The sequence below is a fragment of the Boeremia exigua genome (genome assembly GCF_020726555.1).
Source record: "Boeremia exigua strain MPI-SDFR-AT-0100 chromosome Unknown C7974scaffold_8, whole genome shotgun sequence".
Taxonomy (NCBI): Eukaryota; Fungi; Ascomycota; class Dothideomycetes; order Pleosporales; family Didymellaceae; genus Boeremia; species Boeremia exigua.
The window spans coordinates 47,351-73,726 of NW_025763525.1; the positions used below are offsets into that span (position 1 = coordinate 47,351).

Consider the following 26,376-nt stretch of genomic DNA (forward strand, 5'->3'; position numbering starts at 1 on the left):
CCATTTGTCTGCTGTTTGGCGGAACTCCATACACTCCCGCATTTCGACCCTTGCGCGGAACCTTCATGTGGAAACTGGATGAGCTTGGGAGGTCGTGGTACTCGCGGTCGAAAATCGTTGCCAGACGGGCAGGCACCAGTTCGACCTCGAGGAGTATCAACGTTCGTATAAGTCCCAGCGATTAGGAATGTCCGCGTCTCTCCCGTACTCGTAAAGCTTGCACGTTGCGACCAATACAGGGTATATTACCTGAGTGCTAAAGGACCCCTCGCGGAGCAAGGATCATAGACGGGAAAACTCCTCCGGTTTCAGTATTGTAGACCCAGTCTTTCGTAAGGGACGTTGCTCGGTCAGTTAGACGCAATACTGCACAGACGTGTAACCGGTTTTCTGGCGCTCGGATGCGCAGAAAGGGACGGTGATGGAAACCCACGCGTCTGCGTTCGTCAAGTTTGTACACCGCCAAGACCGTTGGGGCAGGATGCGGGACGCACTCGGCAAGGATGTTGCGCTCGTAATTGTATTTCTAATAGCTACGCATTACACAATCTTCGTGGCTTTGGGAATGTACCTACGAATCAATGATCATCTTGATCCGTTAGACGACGTTGAGCTGGTTGAACTCCACACCCGGTGAAGACCATCAGGGTCCGTCTTGTCTCTCTCGCCAAGTACCACTCTTTGACACCACGAGCACCAGCTCCTCAGCTTGCCGTCATTCTCTCTTGGCAGCCATTGCACGGACTTATCGCGTTCGTCTTCGTACATTTTCACACACTCACCGACTCTGGTGTATTTCTTATGTTTCACCTTAAGCACGCCGCCGATGCCCTCCATCTCTTGGGCGAGATAGCTTGTGCCTCGCCACCTTTCTGGCGACTCCGGGGTATTATGGCTTCGGTCTTGTGCAGCAAGAGCCTCTAGTGTCTCTGCCTCACATGTTTCGTGCTCGACGATCTTCGCACCAAGACAGCTGGGGCCGCGGCCGCACTCGACACCTTGTTCCCCCTCACCCGCTCCTGTGCCGACACCACCTAGATAGTGGCTATAACGTGTGCGCCAGCTCCAGCCAAGAACGTAGTTGGTGTCGGCTTTCTTAAGGTGTTTGCCACACGGTGCGCACAGCCATACGACATTATTGCAATTGCAGGGTGTTCGTTCGAAGGCCGGTGCAGTGAATGATCGAGGCGCATCGCCAGCCCAGAATACGGGGTGGGAATTCGGCGATGACGGCGGCGACGGCGACCCGCCCGATGATGACGTCTGCTCCTTCGTCACAGCCATGAGCAGCGGCAGAGGAGCTTTGGTACATGTTCGACATATCCTGCGATGGCGTGCGCGCAGCGCAGGTGTGGGCGGCGGTTTCATCGTGCAATTCTGTTTGCCGTCAGCGCCGTTCTCAACCTCCCGGTAGGAGACGTCATACCCGACACACGACCTTTGCGCAGCGCTGACACTCGCCCACCATGTCGCGCGCGCAATGGCCAATCTTCCCGCTGGTCAGATGCCGCGACGACTGAAAGTCGCCCGGTCGCTCGCGAAACCGCGCCTGCAACTGCGAATCGGTGTCGTCATCTTCGAAGCAGCAGTGCAACGTGTGCTTGATGAGCTGGTCGCGGTACTCGAGCAAATTGGCACGGAACTGCCGGCACGTGCGGGACAGATCATGAAGTGTGTTCAGATCGAGCTGGCCGGCCAACTGCCTGACTATACTGTTCGGTCGACGTGGTTAGCATGCCACTATGACGCGGAGCTTGTCCTTGCTAAAGGTGGTTCAGGCTCACGGATAACAGCTGAGGGCTGCCGAGAACCCGTTGATGTTAGGGTTCGGCCTCTCATCTGCTGTTTTCGCATGTTCGTTCCTTGTTGAGGCCAGCAAGTCGTGCAGCAACGGCTTCACATCCGGTATGTTGGTAGTTGACGTATGGGGGGCAAGATACGCAGGAAGCGCGTCCTCTTCCAGATCAACTAGAACCACCATCGTGGAAGTATGCAGCAATAATGCACTGCATTGGAGCCAGGGGCAGGCTCAAGATATACAGAGACGACGCCTGGATCGTGTTGTCAGAGCGATGCCGGCGTCATGACAGCTGAGGCATTGGTGCGGACGGGAGTGCCCCACTTATCACGGAAAATCTAATCAGATGGATTAGCACACACCATCAAACAACCCACCACAACCCATTAGCAACGCGTCTACCGCTTCTAGACTGCGCTTGGCACGCGTTAATTCAAACTACCTCGTGACATGATTCAGCCAGCGTGCTACCTAGGCATGTTGATCAGCCCCTGGAGGTAAGAGATTCAACATATCCACCATTCTATCACGATACACCCAATGAACCGCACCGATACGGCACATCGCAGGAAAATCATCGAAGCCTATACGCTCTATTGAAAAAGAACATAGACAAGATAGTCGAATCCTCTTACCTAGTACCATATCGCCGAGCGGCCGGTGCTTTAGCCAGTCCGAACTGCACGCGACTGTGCTTCGTGCTGGCCGGATCTGTTCTCACATCAGCAAACGCTTTACCTGAAGGGTATCGTCCAATCAAACTTGCAAAGCCTTAGACAAGAGCCGCGAGGCATCGACGTTCATTGCTTACACAATTGATGGCCCCCTGGAGGCCCATTCTCGTACCTGTCGTGCACATCTCGCAGTCTGGCTAGCTTTGATCTCCTTAACCGTAACGTTTAAGCTCGTCAGATTCTCGGTTCGCCCACGTCACTCGGCTATTCAAGTACTTCGCCTTCGGCTGCGGACTCGGAGCCAGCAAGCATGATTCTAGTAAGGATCGACTATTTGGTAACCTACCAATATCACTCGCAGCAGTAACTTGCATGTTGACTGCAACTTCGACTGAACCAGGTCAACTTTCTACTTGGAAGTCGTCGGGCAACACTCTTGTTATCGGTTCCACCCTCAATTCTGTGTGGCTGACGACAACAAGATGTGCGAATAACCACGCACCCATTGGATAAAGTCACGCGACTGGCGGTGTACGGAGGTAACTGATTTCCTCAAGCTAAGAATAGCAATATGTTACTACTCTTGTTTGAGAATCAACTCAGTAATTAGCGGCTGAGCAGGCAGTAGCGGTAAGCTGACCAGTGTATGCTAGGCATCTTGTGGATATGTTAGTCCACATGTGCTCCTTATAGCATCCAATCTCGACATGATTGTCGTTGTGTCGCTCCAAGAACAAGTTGCGTTCTCCTGCCTCCCCGCACGGATATCCTCCGCGACTGCATCGGCCTCATAATGGAAACCGAACCCGGGAACTTCGAAATCCAGTCGTTCCTCCTCCTCGTCCTGTACTCTGATCACCAAGTAGCCAGGCTTGGACGCTGCTACACCTCCCACTGATATGGAGCCCTTGGATCCCTCGATGCGTGCGAACTCCGCTCCGCTCTTGTATAACAGCGACGCTGAGCAGATGGCCTGAGCTTTGAGATCCGAATATCTCAAAACTGCAGTGACCTGTTCGTCTATCCTTTCAGCAATGTCGAGTTTCTCATTATGGAAGGTCATCGTCGCACTCATGTCCGGCGATGTATTGGTCTGGCGACTAGGTGATTTGTCGAGAATAATGGACGCCCAGGTCAGCGAGTAAATACCAATGTCGAGAAGAGCTCCTGCGCCAAGCGCCTTGGAGGCGACGCGGGTTGTGGGGTCGGCTTTCCCGATGGGCATGTTCAGACCAAAGTCCACGAATACGGCGGCAATATCCCCAATAATCTTCTCTTCGTATAACAGGGAGTTCAATTTCGTGGTGATTGGGAAAAAACGTGTCCAGACAGCTGGTCTGGCACGTTAGAAAGGTGGCACTTGGGACACACGGCGACGGAGTACTGACCTTCCATTAGAAATACGCCTTTCTCACGTGCTGCGTCAATCATTTTCTTGGCATCTCGGGAATTGACTGCAACTGGCTTCTCGCACAGCACATGTTTGCCAACAGCGATTGCATCAAGCGTGTTTTCGCAATGGACTACATGTGGTGTTCCAATATACACGATGTCTACATTTGGGTCGTTGTATAGGTCCTGATATGAGTCGTATACAGTCGGTTGTTGCGAAGGACAATGTTTCGAAACAAACGTGGATCCTTTGCTCTTGGAGGAGGAGGCAACGGCTTGCACGATGTGTTTGGTTGTTGCGCCAGGCCTGTCCGCGAGACACAGGTCAGCTACGAACCATGAGGATATTAAACCGCATCCTAAATCCCAATTCTGTCAGTCAATTGAGACTGACTTGTACTGTGCCAAACGCAATCTCACCAACAATACCCCATCGCAGGGTGGGTAGCTCTGACGTCGCCATTTTCGAGGAGGTTTTGTCCTTGTTGCGCAATTGCACAAATCCGGGGCTGAAGCTTGATTTAACCGTGCAAACGATTCAGTCTCAGGCGTTCAAGTGGGCCATGTCCATTGCCGAACGTGGAGCCGACTTCATCCCACACAAACCCCAGAGTTGAGTCGTGGGACGAGGCCCCGAAACTCCGCGCGGGTGCTCTTCGGCTGTGGGATCTGGGCTTCCGCGGGGTCATGTCATGGTATCCCCGCGGCTCTCCATTAAGCGTGACATGCAAAACGTATTCACGTGGCCAGATTCGCATGTATCTACGATTCGAGGTTCTGGCAGGCAGGTGTCATCCACTTGTTCGGGATGTGGAAGTCGTCTTCCGAAACCCCAAGCATAGGTCTGGGCGTACGCTTCGGCCCACAACCAAATCGGGTGCTCGACAACTGCAGCTGAATGAGGTAACGTCAAGCACAATTTTGATGAGGATCTGTACAAGGAAGAAGTGGTGTATTGATTTGCTAAAGTCTCTCATGTGGACCCAGTCCGGAGGCTCTTGTCATGCATCATGATCATAGAGAATATTTCCAAGTCATGCAGAGCATCCTCCGGAGTCGTTTTGACTGGCTTGCCCTCTGTTACCAGCTGCCACAATTCCTTCAGCTCCAAGGTGTAGGCGTCCTCATATGATCGACGGATGGTGGTCTCTTTGAACACGCCATCGATATTTTCTGAGACGTGCATGGTAGTTGGCAAGCCCTTGACATAGGGCGTGTTGTATTGTATCTTGACTGTCTTGTTCAGACCGTATATCTCAATATGCGCATCGAAGCGGGGGATGTTGTCGATACCAGATTCGTACGATACTGTGAACTTGGGGTATTTGAACAAGACACTGTGGAAACAATTGTGTCAGTCTTTCCCTGTTTACTCACTTTCAGTGAACCACTTACTTCCAGAAAGGGTATCCCAGTGATGAGCCCACAATTCTTTCAGGCATGCCGAGAACATCTCTCATGACTGATAGATCGTGAGAACCAAGTCCGCCGAGAATCCGCCACATGAGTGTCGACTCAGGCGTCACGGGTAAGCCTCCACACTCAACACCGAGCGCAGTTTCAACCATCTCCTTCGCTCTTGACTCACGCTCTCGTGAAGCTTCCGCTGCGATATCATCGAATTTCTCAGGAAAGGTTCCAGATTGACCAACAAAAGCTGCGTTCGGTCCAATGATATCTATACAAAGACATTAGCACAAGAGATCCAGACGCATTTCGGAGACCGACCTCTGACCCGGGCATACAAAACTTGATCGATGCCCCCTATTTCTCGCAATGCATCTTCGAAGGGTGCAGCATATCGCCTCATGTAACCGACCATGACTTTCCCAACACTCTGTTTCTCGGCTTCGATGACCGCCTGGATATCGCGTTTTGTCAAAGCCAGTGGCTTCTCCACCATTACGTGCTTGCCATGTTGAAGTGCAAGAACAGCATGTGCAGCGTGGTACTCATCCGAGTTACACACAAGGACCACGTCAACATCTGACGAGGCACAGAGTTGCTTCGGATTGAGAGTAGTCTTTGGTGCATTTGGAACTCTGGCTGCGCAATGTTCCAACGCAGTTGGTGACACATCGCATAAGTAGGTGATGCGGAACCAGCGATGCATGAACCCAAGGGTTGGAATATGAGCCACCTGAGCAATTTCACCACATCCAATGATGCCGACATTAACAATCTTTTTTTCCTCTGGAGGTTGCATGGCCGATTTTTGAGATCGATAGTAGAGATGGTTGATGTGAATTCTGGAGTCAAGCAGCTTTGTTCTTGTTGTATTAAGACGCGCCGACAGAGCCAGATAAACTTTTGAAACGATGCAAATAAGGGCCCCAACAATGACATCAACAGCGTTCTTCGGCACCAGCAACCGGGCACCCAGGCTCTGTGTTCTGCACGGCATGTGAACACGCGACTACCCACCTAGATACCCGAGTGTCCCGCATAGGCTTGGTAGCCACAATGCGGGGTCGTGTTTAGTGTCGGCACGTCGGACTATCCGCCTCCCACCTCCTGTACTGAGTATTTGGTATCTTTTCTATGTAAATTGACAGAGCCCGGATCTCCGCGAAGGCGTCCCCACCCCACACAATTCTCTGGATCGCCCAACAGAGCCCACATGGCACATGCTGCATCCGCCTCCGCGGCCGCAGTCGATAGTTGTTCCACAGCACCAGCCGCAAGCGAAGAAATATCTTCAGAAGTAACACGCAAACGCCGCCGAACTGAAAAATCAAGAGTTGGGGCAGCTTATCCACGGAAGAGAGCTGTTGCTGCATGTCAGCTTTGTCGCGTACGAAAAGTCAAATGTAACAATGCGCGGCCGTCCTGTGGAGGCTGTTTATCTTCTCAAATCTCATGCGTATACGAGGACAGCCAGGATCATTCTGCGTATGTAAGATGGGGATTTGATGTGATTTTGTGGCAGTTAACGAAATATACAGGTTTGATCCTGCAAGTATCTTAATTCTAGACCGTCTCAATCAAGTCCTTGCTAGACTGGATCAGGGCCCGTCATCCTCTGCGAATACCTCACCGACAGCACCCACTCCTGGGGACTCAGTTCACGCGTCGACGACTGCTACTAGCGATCTAGATCTAGCCGTAGAACAAGAGTCCTACGATCAGCTTCGCGTCCCTTCAAGCCAGACGACACCTGATACTATCTTGTCATGGCCGGTCTTCCAACGCCAATTCCCCGCCAGCTTCACTACCGACTCGGTATTCGAAGCCGAAGTCTCTGAAGACATTCAAGACTCATCCCAAAATGATCATACAAGATTTGGTCAGAAGGTTGGCGGCGTCAATGAAGAGTGTATCCCAAAGTTAATCAAACAATTCTTACAATATGTCCATATTAAAAACCCTGTCGTCGACATGGACACAATCGCAATGTACGCCCATACCGTAAGTGAGGAGGGCATCAAGTGGGACACAGCTTCCTGCCTCGTAGTGAGTACCCTAACCGTTACTCCCTATCTCTCACTTGGATGTCAAGTACTGCAGCTGATCTCAAAGAGATTCTTGCTTGTGCGCTCGGATGTGTCGCCAGGCCGTTTCGCAATGACCCTTCTTCGCCTTTGCAATGCACATCACTCGATTATGATGAAGACGCCCTTCGTCAGGGTGAGGCATATTACAATTGTGCTCGCAGGAGGTTCGGATTACTGAAAGCAGGTATCTCTGCAACACAGTGCCATTTCTTGGCAGGTGTTTATCTAATGTACACCATGCGGCCGTTGTCTGCATGGTCTCAATTCCGCTCTGCCTCGGCGTCATACCATCTACATCTAGACTTTCAAGCTCGACGAGTTGCCCGTTACGGCTGCGCTCCTGTATCCCCGGAGCGGAGACATCTTGAAACAAGCCTTTATTGGAGCTGCTACAAGTCCGAATGCGAGCTTCGCATGGAGCTGAACCTTCCCGATAGTTCTCTGGTCAACATTCAGTATCCAGATCTGCATCCAGTTCCCCCTTGGACGGATACTTCTAGCATATCGATCGAACAATTAGGTACTGGAAAAAAACCTAGGCAAGCTTCCAGTGATGCCCTTGACTTACAACAACAAGAGACCAGCTGGTTCTATTACCTGACGGAAATTACCTTACGTCGACTCAGGAATTCGGTTCTGAACACACTTTACGTCAAGGACTATCGAGAGTGGACCGACGAGCAGATCCCATACATGACGCGAGCTGCAATCGAACTTGAGCAGCAACTAAAAGAGTGGTAAGTGTAGCGGAACCTCCAGCTTTCGTGTGCTTCAGTAATCTGATTAAGGTGGTCATAGGTACAACGGTTTGCCCGCACCACTGCGATACGAAAACGACGTGATACCCTCCGAAGAACTCCCCTGGTTGGCTCGGGGACGCGAACTCGAGATTCGAATACAAATCTACCAACCGTTCCTGTACTATGCCATCCACCAACTTTGTAACAGTTCGTATGGCAGTACTGTGATACCTCTTGCACAGAAAGCTCTCTTGTGGAGTTTCTACGTTATTGAGGAGTTCCCTACTCGGCACAGACATCATGGAACTTGGTACGGTATTAGATTCAACATCTCCGCGTCGTTTCTTATCCTTGCTGCTGTCAAGAGTGAAGCGTTATCAGTACGCTCGGATTGGCAGCGCATGATGTCTGCCAGCATTCACAGGTTGGCATACTGGAAAGACGAGGCACCCGGACTGTCAGAAGCTATTGAAGTAATTCAGTATTACCTCTAGAAACATATTACGTAACTGTAACTTCCTTCGACTTACTGGCATTTCGTGTTACGAGATTATCTGAGCCTAAGTCGTTATTTTGGTCACATTCACTGGGAAAGATAGTCTCGGTGCTGGTCATTCTCGCTGCCTGCGATCGGCTGAAACGCGGTGTGGTGATCTCAACTTGACTAGGTTTACTTGGCATCAGCATCCTTCGCGGGGCTTGGCTTCACGAATAATGTGGTAATTCCGAACAACAATGGGAGTTTAGATGCCTCCAACTGCGATTGTAACTGGTGTTGACTTTTCGACCATACTTTTTGGGACTTGTGGTCAACGGCTAGGAGTGGGTCTTACCAGAATCATGGAAGGCGTTGGGCTAGAGGCTCGCCCATTGGTTGACGTACTATAAACTCTGTTCAGACATGAGTCGGTCCTTTGTTGAGCACGCCCGAGACTCCCCGAACTTTCCAAGTCCCAGCTGTTGCCCCATGCGCTTCTGTCGAGGCGTTAGCCCTGCTTTTCAGCCGCGCATTGCATCCGACCCCGAATTTCCCCACACTCTCACCCCTCATGCAATCCCTAGTCTAGCCGCTGGTTGGGAGCTTGTTTGGCGTGCACCAACAACATCCCTTGTCCGAGATCCCCGAGCTACACTACCTCCATCAATACTGCTTCGAGGCGAGGAGCTTCTCGTGGCTATCCTGCCTACCCGGTCAGGACCAGGAAGTCCCCTTGGCATGAACGAGTAAGACTATATGAAGACATGCATATAAAGGTGCATGCTCTCCACGTCTCAAGGATTGTCTACAAGAAGCTTTCTCAAGCACATTTGGTTGCGACCACGCCCACTCTTCTACTATTCATCAACAGGCACACGTCTGTTCCGACAAGATGTTTGGCAGATCAAAGAAACTCGAGACCAAAACCCACGCGGTCGGCGCAGGACTTGCCGCTGTTCTTCCAGTCAATGAAGCACCATGGTACCAGCAGTCTCATCTGCTTTATCTCAACTTCTTATGTGTCTCCATGGCGTTGCTCACGGCGGCGAATGGATATGATGGCTCTATGATGAACGGGCTGATGACGCTACCCCAGTGGTTCACCTTCATGGACAATCCGCGCGGCGCATGGCTCGGTTTCATCAACTCAGTCCAAGCTCTTTCCTCAACTGTCGCGTATCCATTTGTCGCATACTTTGCCAACCGCTGGGGTCGCAAGAAGGGCTTGTTTGTTGGCTACGTTTTTATTGTCGCTGGGTCCATGTTACAAGGTTTTGGCCCCAACTCTACCAGTTTTATCCTTGGAAGAGTTCTCCTCGGACAGCCCAGTGCATGGTGGGGAGGTCTTGGACCACTTGTTGTTACAGAACTCGCATATCCAACACACAGAAGTTTTCTGACTTCTTCTTACAATGCTGGATGGTATGTTGGCTCCCTCTTGGCCGCATGGGCTACATTCGGCACACGCAACTATGCCAGCGATTGGGCTTGGCGTATTCCCTCGATCCTGCAAATCGCGATCCCAATTGTTGCTTTGCCTGCCGTTCTTCTGGTTCCGGAATCACCGCGATATCTGATCTCTAAGGGTCGCTCTGCTGAGGCTCGCGCAATTCTTACCAGGTTTCACGCTGGCGGCGACGAAGGATCGCCTCTTGTCGAGTTCGAGATGAACGAAATTGAGGTCGCAATCGAGCATGATTCACAGATATCCAATGGTACTTCCTGGATGGATCTAATCTCCACCAGAGGAAACCGGCACCGCGCCTTTATTTCGGTCACACTGGGTGCATTCGCTCAGTTCAATGGTGTCTCTGTGGTATCTTATTACCTTGCAGCTGTGCTCAAGACCGCAGGTATCACATCTATCACCCAACAGACACTCATCAATGGCTGTCTCCAGATTTGGAACTTGATTCTGGCCATCAGCGCTGCTGCAACGACGGACTCTGTGGGACGTCGACCCCTTTTCTTGATCAGTTCCGCGGGAATGCTGGTCTGCTTTGTCTCCATATCTGGCCTCTCAGGCGGCTTTGCATCAACTGGATCCTCTAGTATCGGATTGGCTGTCATACCATTCCTCTTCCTCTACTACGGCTTTTATGATATTGCATTGTGAGTATCATCCCCCTCCCAGACTTGCATTGAAGTACTGATGAACATTGTAGCACGCCACTGATCGTGTCTTATCCCGCTGAGATCTGGCCCTACCACCTCCGTGCGCGTGGTATTGCGCTTACACAGCTTTCTACCTACCTGTCGCTCTTCTTCAATATCTTCGTCAATCCCATCGCACTGGACGCGATTGCTTGGAAGTACTACCTCGTCTTTGTCGGTATCCTCGTAATCGTCAATATCACAGTCTACTTCTTCTACCCAGAAACTGCTGGGCATTCCTTGGAAGAGATGGCTATTGTCTTCGACAAAGTGGATGCTATTCTCGGAACAAACGAGAAAGACATGGAGGCGATCACAGTAGAGAACATCAAGAACCGACACGCAGTCTAGTGCGAGTCTCGAGGCCTCGGAAGAGAATCTGTATCTTGGTTGGTGCGAACAGAAGCTATTTTGTAGAGAATTATGTCCCAAGAAGATTTTTGTATTTGCACTCAATGAACATGATCCGCATACGTTTTCCCTACAAATTCAGTCAATCAGCAACGTGTAGCCCCACGCATACTCGGCCTACAATGCAAAACGGAAGTCAGGGTGTTCATCGCCCAACTCTTTCACGCTGATCTCTAACACCTCCGGTAGCGTGGCCCTTATCTCGTCGCGTTTCCTGTTCTCCCACTTGCATCCAAGCCACGTAATGGTGGCGGCCAAGGCTCCCATACATGCCAGACCAAGGCCAGTGCTAAACCCGGTACGGAATTTCGGTGACTCTTTGAACATGAAAACGTTAGAGCTGACGAATGCGCCAGCAGTGCCGAAATTGATAATCGCGGCAATGGCTACGGCACGTTTGTACCCGCTACCAGTATTCATAGAAACCCAGATGATTGAAATCGGCATAGCGAGATAGCACCCGCAAGCGATGAAAAACATGCCCATGTAGCGAACCTTCGGACTCTCCGGATGAACGATCTCAACTACAAGGCCGGACGCAAGTACAGCCCAACCCAGGATGTAAAAGTAATAGCGACGCTGCAAGTACTCGCTCATATAAGCAAACGCCACTGAGAAGACGGCGCCCACAACATATACTGGAATGGAGTGGACTTGTGCTTGGGTTGCAGTGTAGCCAAGGCCCCTGAGAATCGTTGGCTGGAAGTTGGCGAGCGAGTTCGCGTTCTCGGTGACGCCGAGATTCATCGCAACTCTAATTCTGAGTCAAGATATACCCTCTTAGTATAAGTGAATGGGCCGACTTACCCTGTCCAAATCTTCCAGTCTTTCAGATAGTGAATAGCTTTCGCAAAAGAGATCTCATCATCAGCCACGTGTCCGCCATCAGCCTTGATGCGGGCCAACATCAAGGTCATATTATCTGGTGACAAAAAGTCGCAATCCTCTGGAAATGGTGGAACAACTGGCCAGCAAACAAGGCTGACGAGTATTGTTATGCAGCCCTCAATTATGAAGATCCTATGGCGCCTGGTCAGTAGATTCGAAGCGTACCAAAATAATCTCAAGACTTACCATCTCCAGGCACCGTATCCAGCAGCACCATCCATCTTCGCGATTAGCGACGAAAGGAAGCCGTTGATAGCCCCAGCCAATATTCCTGCGGTGCAAAAGAACACGAATCGCGTCAGATATTCTGCTTTAGTGTAGTACGCGCCAATCAGATACGCAGCACCCGATATGTACGCAGCTTCCGCCATACCCTCAAGTAGACGACAAACAACGAGCTGCTCCCAGCGCTTAACGAGGCCACATCCAATGACGCATATTCCCCAGGTCATCATCATCACGCACAGGCTCTTGGGTCCGCATCTCTTGAACGCGATCTGCAAGGGAATACCAGCAACTAGATAGCCCAGGTTGAAGACCCAGACGCAGATGTTGAAGCGCTGGCCGATGAGGTTGAGCTCTTTCTCCATGCCCTGAATCTTAGCATTACCGATGTTTGCGCTGTATAGCGTGTCAATGTCTTGTCTCGCAGGCGGGCAGGATAACGCACCGATCAATGAAGTTCACGAGGTACAGAAGCCACAACACTGGTAGGATTCTAAGGTCGAGCTTTCGCAACAGCCGTCTTTCTGCTGCACGGTCGAGCGGAGGCTCTATACTTGTCGAGGATGCAGGTGTGTGCGAGACTGTAGAGTGGCGGCTCAAGACACCCTTCTCGGCAGCACTCGAGTCTGCCATCTTGAGACAAGGTAGGACGAAGAAACAGGTAGGTAATTGAAGATGATAACAATAGGTATACACCCGTTGATTGACGCTCGGGATTCAGAGACGCATATGTAGATGCGAGTCGATGGAGACACGGCAGCAACTCAAGGAATTTGCCAGCGCGATGTAAGCTTGTTGATCATGAACTGGGATTCAGTCGGTCTAATGCATGTACTAGATCCTGATGGTGGTATGATATCGTAACCCTACCTGTGTCAACCACCTGAACACAAGGCGGAAGATGTCCCGCCAATATCGAACCACGTTGGAGAAAATATCAGTCAGACTCGCACGACACATCTGTCTATCGGCCCTTGCTAATTGTTGAGATTAGTTACCTGTTCGAATGTTGTTCCGTCTGCCTTTGATTTGTGTAGCGTTGTATCACATATAGCAGGGCTCAGATCGATGCACATAAGCTTCTGCCGTCAAGGCGAATTGTTCAGCCTATCGTTGTGTGGGATTGTCGGCGAAATGTCAGACCTCAGCTTCATCCCGCTCCAGACCCTGGTCGGTTCCATGACATCGGATCCGCTCTAGCGATTCTGTGCCGTCGACCCTGTGGACGCCCACATCTCAAAGGAGACTTCCCATCTTTATCAAGGGTCCCAGCTTTCCATTCGGTGGAGAAACTCTTCAGGCGTCCTACACCACCAGTGGCTCAGGAAGTTTATGACCGACGGGCGGCCTTAAGGCCGAGGCTGCGATTGACTGGCAAACGGCCTTCAATGTGGATTAAGAAGCAGAAGGAGATTCAGACATGGCAAAAGCAAGATGTGACAAGGCTGGCGCAGGTCTCGTGGTATACGCTCCCTTCCCAGCTTGCTCGGTCTCTTCACAGATCGACAACAATCAGTATCCAATCATTGTAACACGGGAAAATATCCTGTAGAATGCATATACATCCCATGATAAGAGTGTTAGAGGCTGCACTTGTGCAAATGTGCTGCGGTTACATTCAAACCGTAAAGCGGGGCCGGCTGACTTGCATGAACATGCAGAACAAGAAGACCAAAGCTATAGGGCCGACATTTCGGTCTCCTCCTGTATGCTCTTACACCCCAATCCTTGACGTCAATACTATATTGCTGCAGCAGTTCTTCGCTCGAGCAACCTCTCGAAATGTCTGCTCAACAGCCCAAGCGTGCATCAAGCATCGCGATTGTTGGCGGCGGTATCGCGGGTGTTGTTCTAACGATTGCACTCCTAAAACATTGCCCTCATCTTCAGATCACTTTGTATGAGTCGGCTTCAGCATTCGGCGAGATTGGTGCAGGTGTCGGCTTCCAGCCGGTTATGGTACGCACCATGGCATTGATCGATCCCCGCATCGCTGCCGCGTTCGAGGCGTGCATCAAGGGTAATGAAGAAACGGATCCTCCACTGTGGTTTACAGTACGCGTTGGCGACCAGAGGAAGGAGAATGTCACTATCGGTGAAGAGGTGTTCAAGATACCAAGTCGCATCGGGCCAAGGGGAGGTGTGCACCGCGCGCACTTCCTAGCAGAATTGGCCAAACTAATTCCAGATGGAATTGCAAAGTTCAGGAAGAGAGTTCTCAACATTACAAAGGCTGAGGGTAGCTCGGGTATGTTCTCCGCGCCTTTCGCAAAGACGCCGAGCTCACGTTCAAGTAGAAGATGATGCGATACTGCACTTCGCGGATGGAAGTAGCGCACAGCATACAGCGATCTTTGGCTGTGACGGTATAAAATCTCGCATTCGGCCCATCGTTCTTGCCGATGCAAGCCCAGCTGCAGCCGTCTTCTCAGGGAAGTGTGCGTATCGCGGTCTTGTCCCAATGGATAAGGCTATAGAGATTCTAGGGAAAGACGAGCCTTTGACACCTCAGCTACATCTGGGCTATCATGGGCATGTCCTGACATTTCCAATCGCCAATGGCAAAATCTTGAATGGTAAATCACCGAGTCCAAGACCGCGGGTTGTCCACTAAAGTCGTAGTAGTGGTTGCCTTTTCATCTCGATCGACTTGGGAAGACTCCACATGGGTGGTGCAAGCGTCCGAAGAAGATATGCTGAACGATTACAAACATTGGAGTCCGAAGGTGCGCGCGTTGATGGCCAACGTGCAATCCCCGGACATCTGGGCGCTGTTCGATCATCCACCGGCTTCGATATACTACCGTTCTGACCCACTGGTATGTTTGGTCGGTGATGCCGCGCATGCTTCAACGCCGCACCAAGGCGCTGGTGCAGGTATGTGTATCGAGGATGCTTATATATTGAGTCAATTACTCTCCACGTGTCGTTCGAGGTACAGTCTAAAACTTGCCTTGCAGGCTTACGATGCAGTGAGAAGACCGAGAAGTCAGATGTTGGTCGAAACAAGCAGAGAAGCGGGGATGCTTTGGGACTTTGAGGGTAAAAGTGTGGGCGATGATCTGATCGCACTCGAGAAGAACGCGACGACGAGGATGAGCTGGATTTGGGATCATGATATACAGTCGGATCTTAGACGTGCAGAACTAATGATGACTATGGGAGGCTCAGTAGACGTGGAATAGAGTGCTGTTGCGGTCACAGGAACTCGCTTGGTACGTGACGTCACTGATGTCATTGCCGCTTCTTTCTGACCCAAACAAGCATCGTCACCTCACTGATCTTATGTACGTATAGTCAATTCCAATACCACAGTCAAGTCGCGCGAAAGAATTTCATGAAATCCAGAGCATCTCAGCTATCTCTACAGTCTCAGAATCTGCGTTAGTGTCACTACCCGCTGTGTCGGAGCAGCACACCTCACGCTATCTTCTCTGTCGCAAACGCTGCATCGAGATCTAAAACATGACCTACGGTCATATTGCACGTCGAAAGAGCTCTACCTATACCCAGCCATCATATCGGCTTGCAGAACCCCCCAAAAGCATGCTATGTTCATTCTTTACAGACATGACAAGTTCGCTCTGCCCGGACATATACAACAAACAAGCAATAGTTAGTTCGAGCGTATCAATTCTTGTATGGTGGCCCACATTTCTTTCAAGTCAAGGTTGGCTTATTAGAGAACCGTAATGGCACCCAGAAGCAGTCGCGCGAGCGAGAATTGAAGCGAGCGCGCCCTGTCAAGAAGCCTTGATCTCTACTTGGAAAAATGTCTTCGACCTCCCAATCCACCTTGCAACATTCATGCGCGGCATTTACTTGCTCAATCAACTCGGGCTTCTCTCCCCGGTTACTACTTACCATTCATTCGGTGTCGTCATCTGAACCGGAAGCGCTGCAGTCATGTACAAGACCAGGGCTGCTGCCAAGCTTCAAGTTGCGAGATTTCACAAATCATGGTCGAACTCGATCACGATATGCGGATTTGCAAGTCATTTAGAACACGTTCTACGTGAGCACTGCCAGTCGATCGGATAGACTCACTTGAAATCCTAGCTATTGATGTTCCAACCTTTCCCGATGTGGGATGGGAATTGTACCAAGAATAGCCTAATAATGAAGACGTGGTTGCGCACTGTCTGGTGGAGGGTTAGTCTAAAGCGTAGCTGAGCTGCATCGAGTCACGTCGGTGCTGCTGAGATTCAAGACTATGCTTGCACTCATCTATTGCAGGTAGTCTTCAGTATGAAACAATGGCCTTGTAGTGATGCGTTGCCCAGTTTTCTGCATAGTTCTGTGAATATACCTGTTCACAAGTATGATACAATGAATTGGTTTGTCATCAAGACAATAAATAATAATCAAGCTACAACATTTCTGCAAGCCTGAGTCCCGCCAGTCTCAGCTTTACTATTCCGACGCTTATTGGAAAGTGAAGGAAGGGATGTTGATGTCGGTGACCTTCCAGGTCTTACCGCCATCCTGAGTCGACATCTCGCCAGTGACACCCTCGCCCTTACCCATCGTCTGGTCGTACTTTGGATCAGCAGAATCGAGAGTGATGACTGTGTTGATCCATTTGTGGGCGGGCATGGTGCCGCAGTTGTTCTCGGCGCACTCAACAGCGCTGCCCCATCCCATAGCCTGACCATCCTTGGTGCTAAGGACACCGCTCTGCTTTCCGTTGATAGAGACGATCTGAGTGTAGTTACCGGTCGCATCGTCGAACTTGTCTTTACTAACTGTTAGTCGGGTCTTGTTACTTCGTTCCCTATCGGATACTTACAGTGCATGGTGATCTGATCAGCAGCCTTGGCATTCTTGCCCTCCGTCTGGACGGGCATCTGGCTAGTGGGGCCAGTGCTCAAGAGAGTGTACGCGTAGATCGACCAGTCAGATGATTGCCAGTTATCGGCGATCGACTGAATCAGGTCACCATTGGAGGTGCCCATGCCAACCCAAAGAGAGGCGTCGCCATTGTTGTTGCTAGGGGCCTTAGGCAGAACAAGAGTAGAAGTGGCCTCGCGAATCCAGGAACGACCACCGACGGGGCCGGTACTAAAGGCTGGGCCCATAGCAGCCTGAACAGAGGCAGCAGCGGCAAGCAAAGGAAGGATGGAACTGAAAGAAGGCATGTTGATGAAGTGAATGTATGACTCTAGGTCGATGGTAAAGACTGGAATATGGATGAGAGACAAAGCGAAGATAGATACAGGATGAGTGACTGGAGAGCAGATTGTTCTTCTTTTGAAGTTGCAAACAGAGGACCGTGAGTCGTCTGCCCACTCTTCCTGGCATGCATCCCGGACGCGACTGTTTCCAGTCCGTCGTATATAGTGGAGCATACGCCGTGCCTTTTATTTGGGAGTTCTTCATGCCTATCAGGCGACTTACCCTCGGCGAACACCTCTTCAGAGCAAGCGTTTGTGAGCCCTGCGTGTCCCCGCAATTCTTAATTCTCCTTGGCTGGAGCTTAAGCCCTTGTTTCACTCTTAGATCAACTGGAGGGCCGTGCAGTCGAGCTGCCATATTGCCGCGACCCTGAAGCGATAGTGTCATTCGAACGCTGCCGAAACACAGCATGAAGTGGCTCGGCCTCGTCGAGTCAGAGTGACGTCAGCCCCTGCTGCAACGAGTGCACTCTTGCCCTGAGTGTCGATAGGTCATTTGTCTTCTTTAGGACAAGGAATTTTGCGACTGCGAAAAGGAATTGATACCTAATCTTCGAATCGTCGATAACTCGTGCAGACCATTGCCCCGCGCTTGTTCGGCAGCACGTATACAGTACCCGAAGGCAAGTCATCTTTGCCTGTCGGCAATGTACCTAGCCCGTTTTTGGTGCAGATGAGCGCGAATTAGACGCCGCGTAGAAATGTCGCCAGCGGGAGAAAGCCCGGCCAGACGGACCGTGCAAGCCAAGTTACCTCGGGGCCCGGGATGCGCCCGCTGACAATGAAACATTCGACACAATGCACTCCGTAACAACGCGCTTTTCAGGGCCTTTCATTCGTGGACATCATGAAACCTTCAAAGCAATTGAGATCGCATGCGGCAAGGATCCGCGTTTGCAACTCGTGTTCTATATTGTACACGAAAATATTGTATCGCTTATAATACCTAGGTAGCAAACACTGCAATCGTTTCCAGCGTCCTGAGAAACATAGGCTCCGACATGGACTATCTCACAGGCTGTAACCAGCCATGGCTCTCTTTGCGCGTGCCGGACAGACCTCTTCTCTGCGGATCGGACACTTGTTCGACCATATATCTATTCCATTGATTAAATTGCCGAAGCAGTCTTGGTGACTTAGATGCCCACATATTTTGATCTTCATGTTGGATGCAAGGTCCTCTAACATGTTTCCCAGACACTCACGCATACCTCTTCTCCCCAATTAGTCAAAGCGCTGATTGGTTCGGTATGTTCCAAAGGGCCAATCGGGGGTCCTATTGGCTCGTATTCCACGTCACGAAACGACTCAACGTTTCCTTCCTCCCAGATCCTCACTGAACCGCTCTCTGCCCACATCCTGCCTAAAGCTCATTGACCAGGTATCACCAATCCAACCACGGGCTCTTGCGGGTTCAACAGCTTCGTGCCCAAGGCGCCATGCTGGTTGATGATGGGGTCAAAGGCGTGTTTGGCTTTTTTTGTGGTGGTGAGTAAGTCGTTGTAGAATTGCGCAGGAGGAGGACACGCAGGTTGTATCTCCTCTTCGTTACGTACCTATGGTTGGGGTTAGTCGTACCATAGTCAATATCTTTGTCAATATTGGTGCCCTCAAAGAACCTATTGCGGCTTCTGTTTGACCAGTGTAAGGGTCTGGTCCTCGGTTGGTCTTATCATCGATGTAAGATATGCGGCTCGGAGTAAGGCTGATACATCGACGCTCATGTCGATGATTTATCATAGGTTCTATACGGGTAACTCTGAAGATACAATGCTCCCTTGTAGACTTTCAGGTATGCACAGCTACCACAACAGACAGATACTGTCTATGGCGTCGATAGGTTCAATATGGCGCACACATTCCAACTATTTGCTCTAAATCACCGTCATACAGTAAGTCCTAACACATAACTCACCAATAACTACGTGTGGAAAGCTAGAAGATTTAAATAGCTGGTCAATCCAAGATCTGTGTGATGGAATGCCTCTGCCAAAGTATTCTGCGCCTCCAGTCACCACTCATATCCCGTTTGTATTGTTAAGAGAATCCTTACCTGGCCCACTGTATCGTGCTGTTCCAATTGCTCACTCTCATCCGTTCTGAATCCTCCATGCTCACTATTTCTGGCCCCACCTAGATAGTGAGCCATATCAGTATTTCAATATCTCATAATGCCGCCCGAAAGACCCGTGAACATTAACACTGTGTGCAGCCACACTGCGTCTCACATGGTCTTGCCTAACAAGACGGCCCGTTGTGTGGCTACAATGTGCCAAATCATAATACCCAAGCCATTACAAATATATCCACACGTTCATCTTCCATCTCTCCAGAAACGTCAACTCCAAACAACCACAGCATGTCTCGCGCTATCATAGGACCTGCTATCCGATTCCCCGATGACTTACCGACTGAACTCTCGAGCATGCAGGACATGCTCGACAGCCTCCCCCGGAAGTTTGACGATCCTTATGTGTTCCGAGTGCTGATCTACTTTCTCAGCTCCCTCATCCCGAAGTCGCATAGAAACGCCGGATTAGCTGGCACGGATCCCTTTTATATGTGGAATTGCCGCCGGCGAGAGCTTGCAGGTATCGTGACGCATGTCACCTACCGCGAAAAGCAGGCTTGCAAGAAAGCGTTGAAGATAATAGATCAGCTAGATCTGTATTCGACATATCGAGACATTGAATATCACTCTAAGAAACTGGTACGAGGAGACCCAAAGTCTCACTCGAACTCCATTGGAGAGGGTTTCATCACCACGAACCGGGGGCACGATTGGATAATACGTTGCGCATACGAGCTCGACATACCTGACCAGTGGAAGGAATGGCTAGAGCTTATGTACGAGAAACAACCGTACACGGCTGTAGATCCACCACGATCTCGTCTTGGTCAAAGCGAGCAGTTCTTTCTGGAGACACTGTTGACTGCTACAAATATCGATGGCTTTGAATCGATGGTTTCTCTCATCAAGTTCTGGCTACGGCAGGTACTGACTGTTATTCAGGTTTGGGACGAGTGTCCGACCAAGAATCATTTCATGCCATCCTACGACTGGTGCGTAGCAGCCTATCAGCTGATGTGGGACCGTCTCAAGAACGATTTGGTAAATCCGTTTTCGGAGTATCCTTACCTGTTGCGACAGGAGGTGCTTCGGAATATCAGTTTCATGAGTGTCTTCGAGCGTTGCTGGAAGTGGGTCAGCTCGACGAACCAAGCTACGCCAGGCGAAGACTTTGATCCCCTCGAAGTACAACGACGGGTTTACCACCATATACTGGCCCTGGTTCGAGACATGTATCAGCACCGGAATCCGAGCACAAACGACGTTCTTAACCAAGCCTTTGGTGGGCAGAACGAACCCCGACCGTATCTGCCCCTCGAGGATCATTGGCTTCGTGTACTCGAGCCCAAACTTCGTGAACACGAAGTTCTTTTCAATGGCTTATGCAAAGAGTTCTTTGGCTTGCCAGATGGATCTGTGATCGCAGATCCAGATAGAGTCCCTTTCCGCCTTGAATATTCCCCGTTCTTGATCGAGTACCAGGCAGTGGGCGCCCGAATTGATATCACTCAATTCGTATCAATCGGGCAGCCCGCTCCAGGTGACTTGTGTACCTTATGTCAGATGCCAGTAAGCTCAGCTGATACGGGTAGAACACGCTGCATTGTGCCTTCGGCTTGCTCTGACACGTTTCACGCTGCTTGCTTAGATGCATGGGTCAATAGCACTGCTAATATGGCTAATAGATGCCCAGCTTGTCGAGTCGAGATGACGAATCAGCAGCGGCATCGTTGGACGTTGCCTCAAATAGAGTGGGAGTCAGAGTGGGAGTCAGAGTCAGAGTCAGAGTCAGAATCAGAATCAGAATGATTCAGAGACTGTAAACCAGCACGGAGGGAAGAGAGACATGAAGCTACGAATATAAGGTAGTATGAAGAAATATATATTTATACATACATTGGTTGTACAAAAGACTACAAGAGTAAAAGCCATCTGAGCCTTTCTGAGATTAACAGTCATCGCCAATCATACTTAATGTATCGGAAAGTAGCGAGTCGCATCCTCGGCGCGCAGGCTTTTGTGTGACTTGAAGTATCTTTACGAAAGTACTGTCAATCTCACCTGGATCCCCTCCCACATGTCTGGATCCATTGGTTCGTAATGTCGCCGCCGACAGTCGTTGGGTTGGTATCGGTGAGGCTGAAGTCGCCGTATCTGTCCCATTCATGCTGTGCGGCAGCTGTGTCATCTCAGTGCTCGGAGTAACGTCTTGACCTGCCCCATGGTTCGAAAAGCTTGAGTGCTTCAAGATAGGCCGAGTCGCCGCCCTCCTTTTGGGCACAGGATTAGAGGTTATTCGTGCTAGTGGAGGTCGCGCCACGAGAAACGATGACGGCAAGTAACCACCCCAATATGACGACGGCTGCTCCGCAGAGTCGAGGTTCGGAAAAGTCTCTAGTGCAACTTCATCGACGACTGGAGAAAAAGATACACGCTTTGGTGTCCGGGGTACAGTCTTTCGAGGAAGCTCCCGGGGAGGTATGGAAGAGACATGTGTATCGTAGAGCTCTAAACTCGCGGAATTGTGTGTAGGGGTGCACGGAAACAGTATTCCAAGTGCATTGAGCTCCTGTGAAGGTCGAATTGGGCCACTCTCTTCGCTTGGAGATGCCAGGTCTTCCGCCCATGAACCCCAGTTCAGCGTTTCTGTTGGTCCTGCAATCGACGTGCCGCTCGATGTATCTGCTCCGTCTTTCACTTCGTCTTCCACTTTGTCCTCCGCTTCAACTGTTGATATTCTGGTATATCCTTCGCCAGACCCTAAGGTAGGTGATGACCACCAATCAAAGTAACCCCTCTTCTCCTTGGTCACATCAGGTCGTGAGCTCGTGGACCACATCTCACTAGGGACTGGCAGTGGTGCGGAGCTGACCATTCTAGGCGTTGGAGCGGGAAATGGCTCGCTGCTCAAGTCGAATAACGTTTGAGGGGTGTTTGGCGCGGACTGTGTCATCACCCATTCGAAAGAGTCAATGCGCCTGTGAGAGACAGAAACTTGTGATAACTTGTCGTACAGGTACTCATCCCCATCAGTCATCTTCGGAGTGGTATCTGGGCTCTCCAGTCCTTGTTCGCCACGTCTGGATACCGATGAGTCGTGATAGGGGTTGGATACGGCAGAGCTGGCTGGCCTAAAAGAGAACAAAGGAAGGCAAGACATGGCGTTCGTATAGAACTTGCTGAGAGGCTAGATGGACAGAAGTTGAGCTGTTCCACTGAAGTCTTATCGTTCATATTGAGAAGGAGGACCTCCCAGAGATATACATTACGAGACGACGCGCACAGTTCGGACAGACATGGTTATACACTGCACGCTGCAGCTGTGCGCGCATGAAACATGAACACACAGCCTTGCATCGTAAGCCACTGGAAAACAGCTCTGTTGCCCCCTGTCTCATCGCTGCCGATAGGAGTTTGAGTGATAGTCGAGTCATCCGACATGCAAGCTGTACACCGTGCTGTGGTTGAAGTCCGCGCGCTAGGGTTGTATTAGGCAATTATTGGCAAAGTTCGGGTTCAGGAGCATGGGCTTGCATCGCTCCGCGAACGGGGAATCGAAGTCACGCAGGGTTATACAGTATCAAATATGATGCGGCTGAGCAGGCTGTTTCGACATGGGGAGCGACGGGGAGGCACCAAGCTGCAGCGCTTCAGCGAGCCACAGCTAAGCGAGGGTGCTTTGTCAGCCCCCACGTGCAGGCTCGAAATATGTGTTCACTGTTCAAAGTAAAGCGATAATCCATTTGAGATGCACAGTACACTCACTGTATACTATATCTTCAAGATACCATCCGTTCCTGACGCGCGCCTTCTTGTTCAGGTTAGGTGATACTAACTGCATATGCAGCCCACTTGTGCGATGACTCGAGCAACATCAAAAGGGCGCAGAGGAACCCTCGAGGACCCTCTCAGGGTAGTAAATTCATTCACACTCCGTACGCGATAGCATATTGCATTGTAATACAGGCCGAGAAAGACCAATCTCAATAGCCTCCGCGCGAGTAGCTGGAAAGCATCACGTCTCACACGGTTCCAATCCAGTTCTCACCTTGATAGCCTCAATCGCAATGGCTGTCAGACCAGACCCTGAGCTGATACCTGACGCTCTTCGTCCGTTCGACACAGTCCGCCTCGCGTTTCGCGCGGTGCGCCAACCACAAGATCTCCCTCTATACCTAGCCATCGGCAACGATCAAGATGGTTTCATGAACAGCAACTTTACCAACACTAGTCTGCCGTCCAACGCCGATGCGACGAAGTTCATGAAGAGCATCGCCGACTCCCTCCTTGGCGCAACAATTTGGCTGAAAGATAACGCAACTTCGAAAGAAGGCGTTGAGACGCCCAACAACGACGCGCCTTCAGGTGATCTGAAAAGCGAATGGGGGACAGCAATCGGCGAAATTCATCTCAGCAAACTTCCGGTCGGCGCTGTACACCACAGGTGGACCGAGATTGGCATCGATATCCTCCCTGCATTCCAAGGGCGAGGCTATGGGCGTGAGGCTATTGAATGGGCTCTAGACTATGCATTTCGCCGTGCCGGACTACACAGAGTGAGGATCCGGGCGTTTGAGTGGAACGTGGGGGCAGTGAGACTGTACGAGAAGATCGGTTTCAAGGTGGAGGGCAGGGAGAGGGAGGCTCTTTGGCACGAGGGACGTTGGTGGGATGGAATAGAATTCAGTATATTGGAAGGTGAGTGGTGGAGTATGCAGAGGGAAAGGGAGAGAAAGAGCAGTCAGGAAGATGGGCGAAGGACAAGTCGGGCTATCAGAATTGAGTCAAGCCAGTAGCGAAGCACCAGGCAGTAGTTTGGATATTGTTGCGATGGAACCTGGCAGGTCGTCGAGATAAGCACAATTCTTGGTCGCATTGTACCTATCCTCTGCGTGACCATGCTCGGTCGAGACAAAATCCGCAACCTACAATTATCCCGTCTCTACATGCCGACTCACGACCTGGAGCGACGTTATCTTGATCTTCCGGGGTCAGCATGTCGAAAGACGGCTCGCTGCGCGGACTGGGGTTTGAACCGCAACCTTATACAGCGTCTATGGGAGAATACAACTAGTTCCGAAGAGGAAACCGCGCTTGCAACGAAAGCCAGGTAGATGGACTAGGGTGCTGCACCGATAGCTGTTCTCGGGCCAGCACCCAAGGAACAATTCTAGAGCGCTGGATTCGCCCATAAGAAGAGACATTGCCGCTTGAAGGGATTTGGTGAGACAAGGATCCAAATAGTTGGGGGCTTGAAAGAGATAGAATGCGCTAATAGGTGTCTGTTATACGGGCTGAACATAATGATAGCATAGCAGATACGGGGAGGGTGCTAAGACGCTGCAGCCACTCGATACGGTATTAGAGATACGTTCGTTGATATTGTGGCGTGTGCGACTGTGAGGTACAACGGTGTTGCCACGGAGAGGCTGTTACAACTACAGTGACACGCCATGCTTACCTGTAAGGCATGAGGTCTCAGTCAGCTTCGCTGAGACCAACAGATGGCTTGACCCGGCATAGTGGTCGAGTGTGGAAGACGAGGCAACTCAATCCTGGGCAGTTTTAGTGTTGGTCTGTGCTTCATTGTTGGGAAGGAACGATCGAGGTCTCCATATCGCCCTCTCTGCTCTCGCATCAACGATGTCGGAACTCTCATCAGTGACCAACAGGAACACGGCAGAATAATACTTTATTCCAATCGCAGTCCTATGAGGCGAAAACACAGACTAGTGCGGGCCCACCCCTCTCGAGCATACCCAGCCGTTTGTGCCGCTATCGCTCAAGCCTCACCTCTTCAGGCTGCTCCCACAGCCCGCGGTACGTTCCACCGGAACACTCGTGTGATTGAGGCAGCATGAGCGCCCGCGTGTGGTGCCGCAACACCGGCAAACGCCGCAATAGCACCGACCAGGATCAATTTCCTTCGAGATTTGCGGTGAGCGCTCAGCCTCGACTAAAGTGCGGCTCAAATACAATGCACCGTTGCAACTCACCGGAAAGTGTTGCGCAGCAGTCAGTGACGAAGGCGGGCAAAGCCTTCCTTCGGTGCAGCCGGGCCCGATGGCGCAATACAACTGGCCACAGTCGGGCCCTGAGCATCGATCCTGCGGTCGTGTCCGCCAGCATGCTCGGCTTCCGAATTTGTGCGACCGCGCGGGCATGCATACAGCTTGCCTTGGGAGATTTTGGCATTTCCAATAATTATCGTCCAATCCATACACCCGTTGGTGGGATTTAACCCGCCCAGCATGAGGCCCAGCGCTTCGAGCATGAGGATTCATATCACATCTTTAGCCGCAGTTTGGTGGCTGACGACATGGCTCAAGTTCGAGGTCAATGGTTGCTCACCTGCTAGCAATGGCCCCCGCCGCAAAGACATCGCACAGAGTTCATTGGCAAGGGCAACAAAATTCCATCCCCACTGTGCGTCAATCCGCACCAACACACACGTGCAACGTCTTATCGTGCTTACGACTTGGGCAACCCTGCCTCCAATCTCACATTGCCGGCCGTTTTCGGGGCCCGCAACTACTGTATGGGGGAAAGGCCACACCACGCCGCGCGCCATGCCCGCAACCCTAGAAGCCAGAATCCCGGTGATTGGTTACTAGGCGGGGTGAAGCGAACAGCCAGGCAAGTCTGCCATGCCGCTTGCCCCAAGCAGAACCGTCCCGAAGGGCAGATGGGCAACTGTACAACGACTAAAAGGCCGATGAATCTGGCCCCGCTGACGCCTGGAGGCGCTGTCTTACCTACTCAAGTCTAACAGGTAACGTCTCGTGCCAATCCAACCCTCACACCTTCTCTTGCCCTCCAGAAATGATCAACAGCGTACGACGATTGCCAGATTCCTTGCGACAAGGGTCCTGTACTG

The 26,376-nt window shown here is 51.1% G+C and overlaps 11 protein-coding genes across 11 annotated transcripts; 5 read left to right on the top strand and 6 right to left on the bottom strand.

The window, feature by feature from the left end:
* Positions 1-382: 382 nt before the first annotated feature.
* Positions 383-2,064, bottom strand: C7974DRAFT_397010 (uncharacterized protein). The gene is made up of 3 exons (XM_046142139.1): positions 1,785-2,064; positions 1,427-1,712; positions 383-1,377 (listed from the first exon to the last, which is right to left on the bottom strand). The coding sequence occupies exons 1-3, from the start codon at positions 1,979-1,981 to the stop codon at positions 586-588; spliced, it is 1,275 nt and encodes a 424-aa protein (XP_045995089.1). The 5' UTR covers positions 1,982-2,064; the 3' UTR covers positions 383-585.
* A 669-nt stretch (positions 2,065-2,733) lies between these two features.
* On the bottom strand, positions 2,734-4,339 carry C7974DRAFT_397013 (uncharacterized protein). Its single transcript, XM_046142140.1, has 4 exons — positions 4,285-4,339; positions 3,861-4,223; positions 3,127-3,804; positions 2,734-3,012 (listed from the first exon to the last, which is right to left on the bottom strand). The coding sequence occupies exons 1-4, from the start codon at positions 4,325-4,327 to the stop codon at positions 2,927-2,929; spliced, it is 1,170 nt and encodes a 389-aa protein (XP_045995090.1). The 5' UTR covers positions 4,328-4,339; the 3' UTR covers positions 2,734-2,926.
* A 457-nt stretch (positions 4,340-4,796) lies between these two features.
* On the bottom strand, positions 4,797-6,197 carry C7974DRAFT_473190 (uncharacterized protein). The gene is made up of 3 exons (XM_046146557.1): positions 5,593-6,197; positions 5,260-5,542; positions 4,797-5,201 (listed from the first exon to the last, which is right to left on the bottom strand). Exons 1-3 carry the CDS (start codon positions 6,068-6,070, stop codon positions 4,838-4,840), a joined length of 1,125 nt encoding a protein of 374 aa, XP_045995091.1. The 5' UTR covers positions 6,071-6,197; the 3' UTR covers positions 4,797-4,837.
* A 188-nt stretch (positions 6,198-6,385) lies between these two features.
* On the top strand, positions 6,386-8,676 carry C7974DRAFT_397016 (uncharacterized protein). Its single transcript, XM_046142141.1, has 4 exons — positions 6,386-6,756; positions 6,810-7,317; positions 7,386-8,095; positions 8,157-8,676. Exons 1-4 carry the CDS (start codon positions 6,485-6,487, stop codon positions 8,590-8,592), a joined length of 1,926 nt encoding a protein of 641 aa, XP_045995092.1. The 5' UTR covers positions 6,386-6,484; the 3' UTR covers positions 8,593-8,676.
* A 463-nt stretch (positions 8,677-9,139) lies between these two features.
* Positions 9,140-11,170, top strand: C7974DRAFT_209946 (sugar transporter). Its single transcript, XM_046136945.1, has 2 exons — positions 9,140-10,688; positions 10,742-11,170. Exons 1-2 carry the CDS (start codon positions 9,469-9,471, stop codon positions 11,079-11,081), a joined length of 1,560 nt encoding a protein of 519 aa, XP_045995093.1. The 5' UTR covers positions 9,140-9,468; the 3' UTR covers positions 11,082-11,170.
* Positions 11,170-13,266, bottom strand: C7974DRAFT_209949 (major facilitator superfamily domain-containing protein). The gene is made up of 4 exons (XM_046136946.1): positions 12,700-13,266; positions 12,216-12,650; positions 11,949-12,161; positions 11,170-11,895 (listed from the first exon to the last, which is right to left on the bottom strand). The coding sequence occupies exons 1-4, from the start codon at positions 12,885-12,887 to the stop codon at positions 11,259-11,261; spliced, it is 1,473 nt and encodes a 490-aa protein (XP_045995094.1). The 5' UTR covers positions 12,888-13,266; the 3' UTR covers positions 11,170-11,258.
* A 605-nt stretch (positions 13,267-13,871) lies between these two features.
* C7974DRAFT_397021 (uncharacterized protein) lies at positions 13,872-15,580 on the top strand. The gene is made up of 3 exons (XM_046142142.1): positions 13,872-14,502; positions 14,552-14,830; positions 14,880-15,580. Exons 1-3 carry the CDS (start codon positions 14,037-14,039, stop codon positions 15,437-15,439), a joined length of 1,305 nt encoding a protein of 434 aa, XP_045995095.1. The 5' UTR covers positions 13,872-14,036; the 3' UTR covers positions 15,440-15,580.
* Positions 15,581-16,679: 1,099 nt separating this feature from the next.
* C7974DRAFT_434905 (uncharacterized protein) lies at positions 16,680-17,392 on the bottom strand (the record flags this gene model as incomplete). The annotated part of the gene is made up of 2 exons (XM_046145021.1): positions 16,680-16,990; positions 17,044-17,392. 2 exons carry the CDS (start codon positions 17,390-17,392, stop codon positions 16,680-16,682), a joined length of 660 nt encoding a protein of 219 aa, XP_045995096.1.
* Positions 17,393-19,787: 2,395 nt separating this feature from the next.
* C7974DRAFT_377397 (uncharacterized protein) lies at positions 19,788-21,363 on the top strand (the record flags this gene model as incomplete). Its single annotated transcript, XM_046140354.1, has 2 exons — positions 19,788-21,068; positions 21,250-21,363. The coding sequence occupies 2 exons, from the start codon at positions 19,788-19,790 to the stop codon at positions 21,361-21,363; spliced, it is 1,395 nt and encodes a 464-aa protein (XP_045995097.1).
* On the bottom strand, positions 21,353-23,103 carry C7974DRAFT_397024 (uncharacterized protein). The gene has a single exon (XM_046142143.1). The coding sequence runs from the start codon at positions 22,657-22,659 to the stop codon at positions 21,448-21,450; it is 1,212 nt and encodes a 403-aa protein (XP_045995098.1). The 5' UTR covers positions 22,660-23,103; the 3' UTR covers positions 21,353-21,447.
* A 133-nt stretch (positions 23,104-23,236) lies between these two features.
* Positions 23,237-24,487, top strand: C7974DRAFT_397025 (acyl-CoA N-acyltransferase). The gene has a single exon (XM_046142144.1). The coding sequence runs from the start codon at positions 23,567-23,569 to the stop codon at positions 24,293-24,295; it is 729 nt and encodes a 242-aa protein (XP_045995099.1). The 5' UTR covers positions 23,237-23,566; the 3' UTR covers positions 24,296-24,487.
* The last annotated feature ends 1,889 nt before the right edge of the window (positions 24,488-26,376 follow it).

What these genes read in the sequence shown, in the direction of transcription:
- C7974DRAFT_397025 (XM_046142144.1), top strand. Translation starts at nt 23,567, where the DNA reads ATGGCTGTCAGACCAGACCCTGAGCTGATACCTGACGCTCTTCGTCCG.
- C7974DRAFT_397013 (XM_046142140.1), bottom strand. Translation starts at nt 4,327, where the DNA reads ATGGCGACGTCAGAGCTACCCACCCTGCGATGGGGTATTGTTG. An exon ending in CCTGCGATGGGGTATTGTTG is followed by an intron (nt 4,224 to 4,284) that starts GTGAGATTGCGT and finishes ATTGGGATTTAG; the next exon opens with GATGCGGTTTAATATCCTCA. An exon ending in ACTAACATATCCACAAGATG is followed by an intron (nt 3,013 to 3,126) that starts CCTAGCATACAC and finishes GGAAATCAGTTA; the next exon opens with CCTCCGTACACCGCCAGTCG.
- C7974DRAFT_397024 (XM_046142143.1), bottom strand. Translation starts at nt 22,659, where the DNA reads ATGTCTTGCCTTCCTTTGTTCTCTTTTAGGCCAGCCAGCTCTGCCGTA.
- C7974DRAFT_473190 (XM_046146557.1), bottom strand. Translation starts at nt 6,070, where the DNA reads ATGCAACCTCCAGAGGAAAAAAAGATTGTTAATGTCGGCATCATTGGA. An exon ending in TTTGTATGCCCGGGTCAGAG is followed by an intron (nt 5,543 to 5,592) that starts GTCGGTCTCCGA and finishes GTCTTTGTATAG; the next exon opens with ATATCATTGGACCGAACGCA. An exon ending in CTGGGATACCCTTTCTGGAA is followed by an intron (nt 5,202 to 5,259) that starts GTAAGTGGTTCA and finishes TTGTTTCCACAG; the next exon opens with TGTCTTGTTCAAATACCCCA.
- C7974DRAFT_209946 (XM_046136945.1), top strand. Translation starts at nt 9,469, where the DNA reads ATGTTTGGCAGATCAAAGAAACTCGAGACCAAAACCCACGCGGTCGGC. An exon ending in GGCTTTTATGATATTGCATT is followed by an intron (nt 10,689 to 10,741) that starts GTGAGTATCATC and finishes TGAACATTGTAG; the next exon opens with CACGCCACTGATCGTGTCTT.
- C7974DRAFT_209949 (XM_046136946.1), bottom strand. Translation starts at nt 12,887, where the DNA reads ATGGCAGACTCGAGTGCTGCCGAGAAGGGTGTCTTGAGCCGCCACTCT. An exon ending in CTCGTGAACTTCATTGATCG is followed by an intron (nt 12,651 to 12,699) that starts GTGCGTTATCCT and finishes CACGCTATACAG; the next exon opens with CGCAAACATCGGTAATGCTA. An exon ending in GACTGGAAGATTTGGACAGG is followed by an intron (nt 11,896 to 11,948) that starts GTAAGTCGGCCC and finishes ACTCAGAATTAG; the next exon opens with AGTTGCGATGAATCTCGGCG.
- C7974DRAFT_397021 (XM_046142142.1), top strand. Translation starts at nt 14,037, where the DNA reads ATGTCTGCTCAACAGCCCAAGCGTGCATCAAGCATCGCGATTGTTGGC. An exon ending in AAAGGCTGAGGGTAGCTCGG is followed by an intron (nt 14,503 to 14,551) that starts GTATGTTCTCCG and finishes ACGTTCAAGTAG; the next exon opens with AAGATGATGCGATACTGCAC. An exon ending in CAATGGCAAAATCTTGAATG is followed by an intron (nt 14,831 to 14,879) that starts GTAAATCACCGA and finishes AAGTCGTAGTAG; the next exon opens with TGGTTGCCTTTTCATCTCGA.
- C7974DRAFT_397010 (XM_046142139.1), bottom strand. Translation starts at nt 1,981, where the DNA reads ATGGTGGTTCTAGTTGATCTGGAAGAGGACGCGCTTCCTGCGTATCTT. An exon ending in GCAGCCCTCAGCTGTTATCC is followed by an intron (nt 1,713 to 1,784) that starts GTGAGCCTGAAC and finishes TCGACCGAACAG; the next exon opens with TATAGTCAGGCAGTTGGCCG. An exon ending in GCGCAAAGGTCGTGTGTCGG is followed by an intron (nt 1,378 to 1,426) that starts GTATGACGTCTC and finishes GACGGCAAACAG; the next exon opens with AATTGCACGATGAAACCGCC.
- C7974DRAFT_397016 (XM_046142141.1), top strand. Translation starts at nt 6,485, where the DNA reads ATGGCACATGCTGCATCCGCCTCCGCGGCCGCAGTCGATAGTTGTTCC. An exon ending in ACACAGCTTCCTGCCTCGTA is followed by an intron (nt 7,318 to 7,385) that starts GTGAGTACCCTA and finishes GATCTCAAAGAG; the next exon opens with ATTCTTGCTTGTGCGCTCGG. An exon ending in GAGCAGCAACTAAAAGAGTG is followed by an intron (nt 8,096 to 8,156) that starts GTAAGTGTAGCG and finishes AGGTGGTCATAG; the next exon opens with GTACAACGGTTTGCCCGCAC.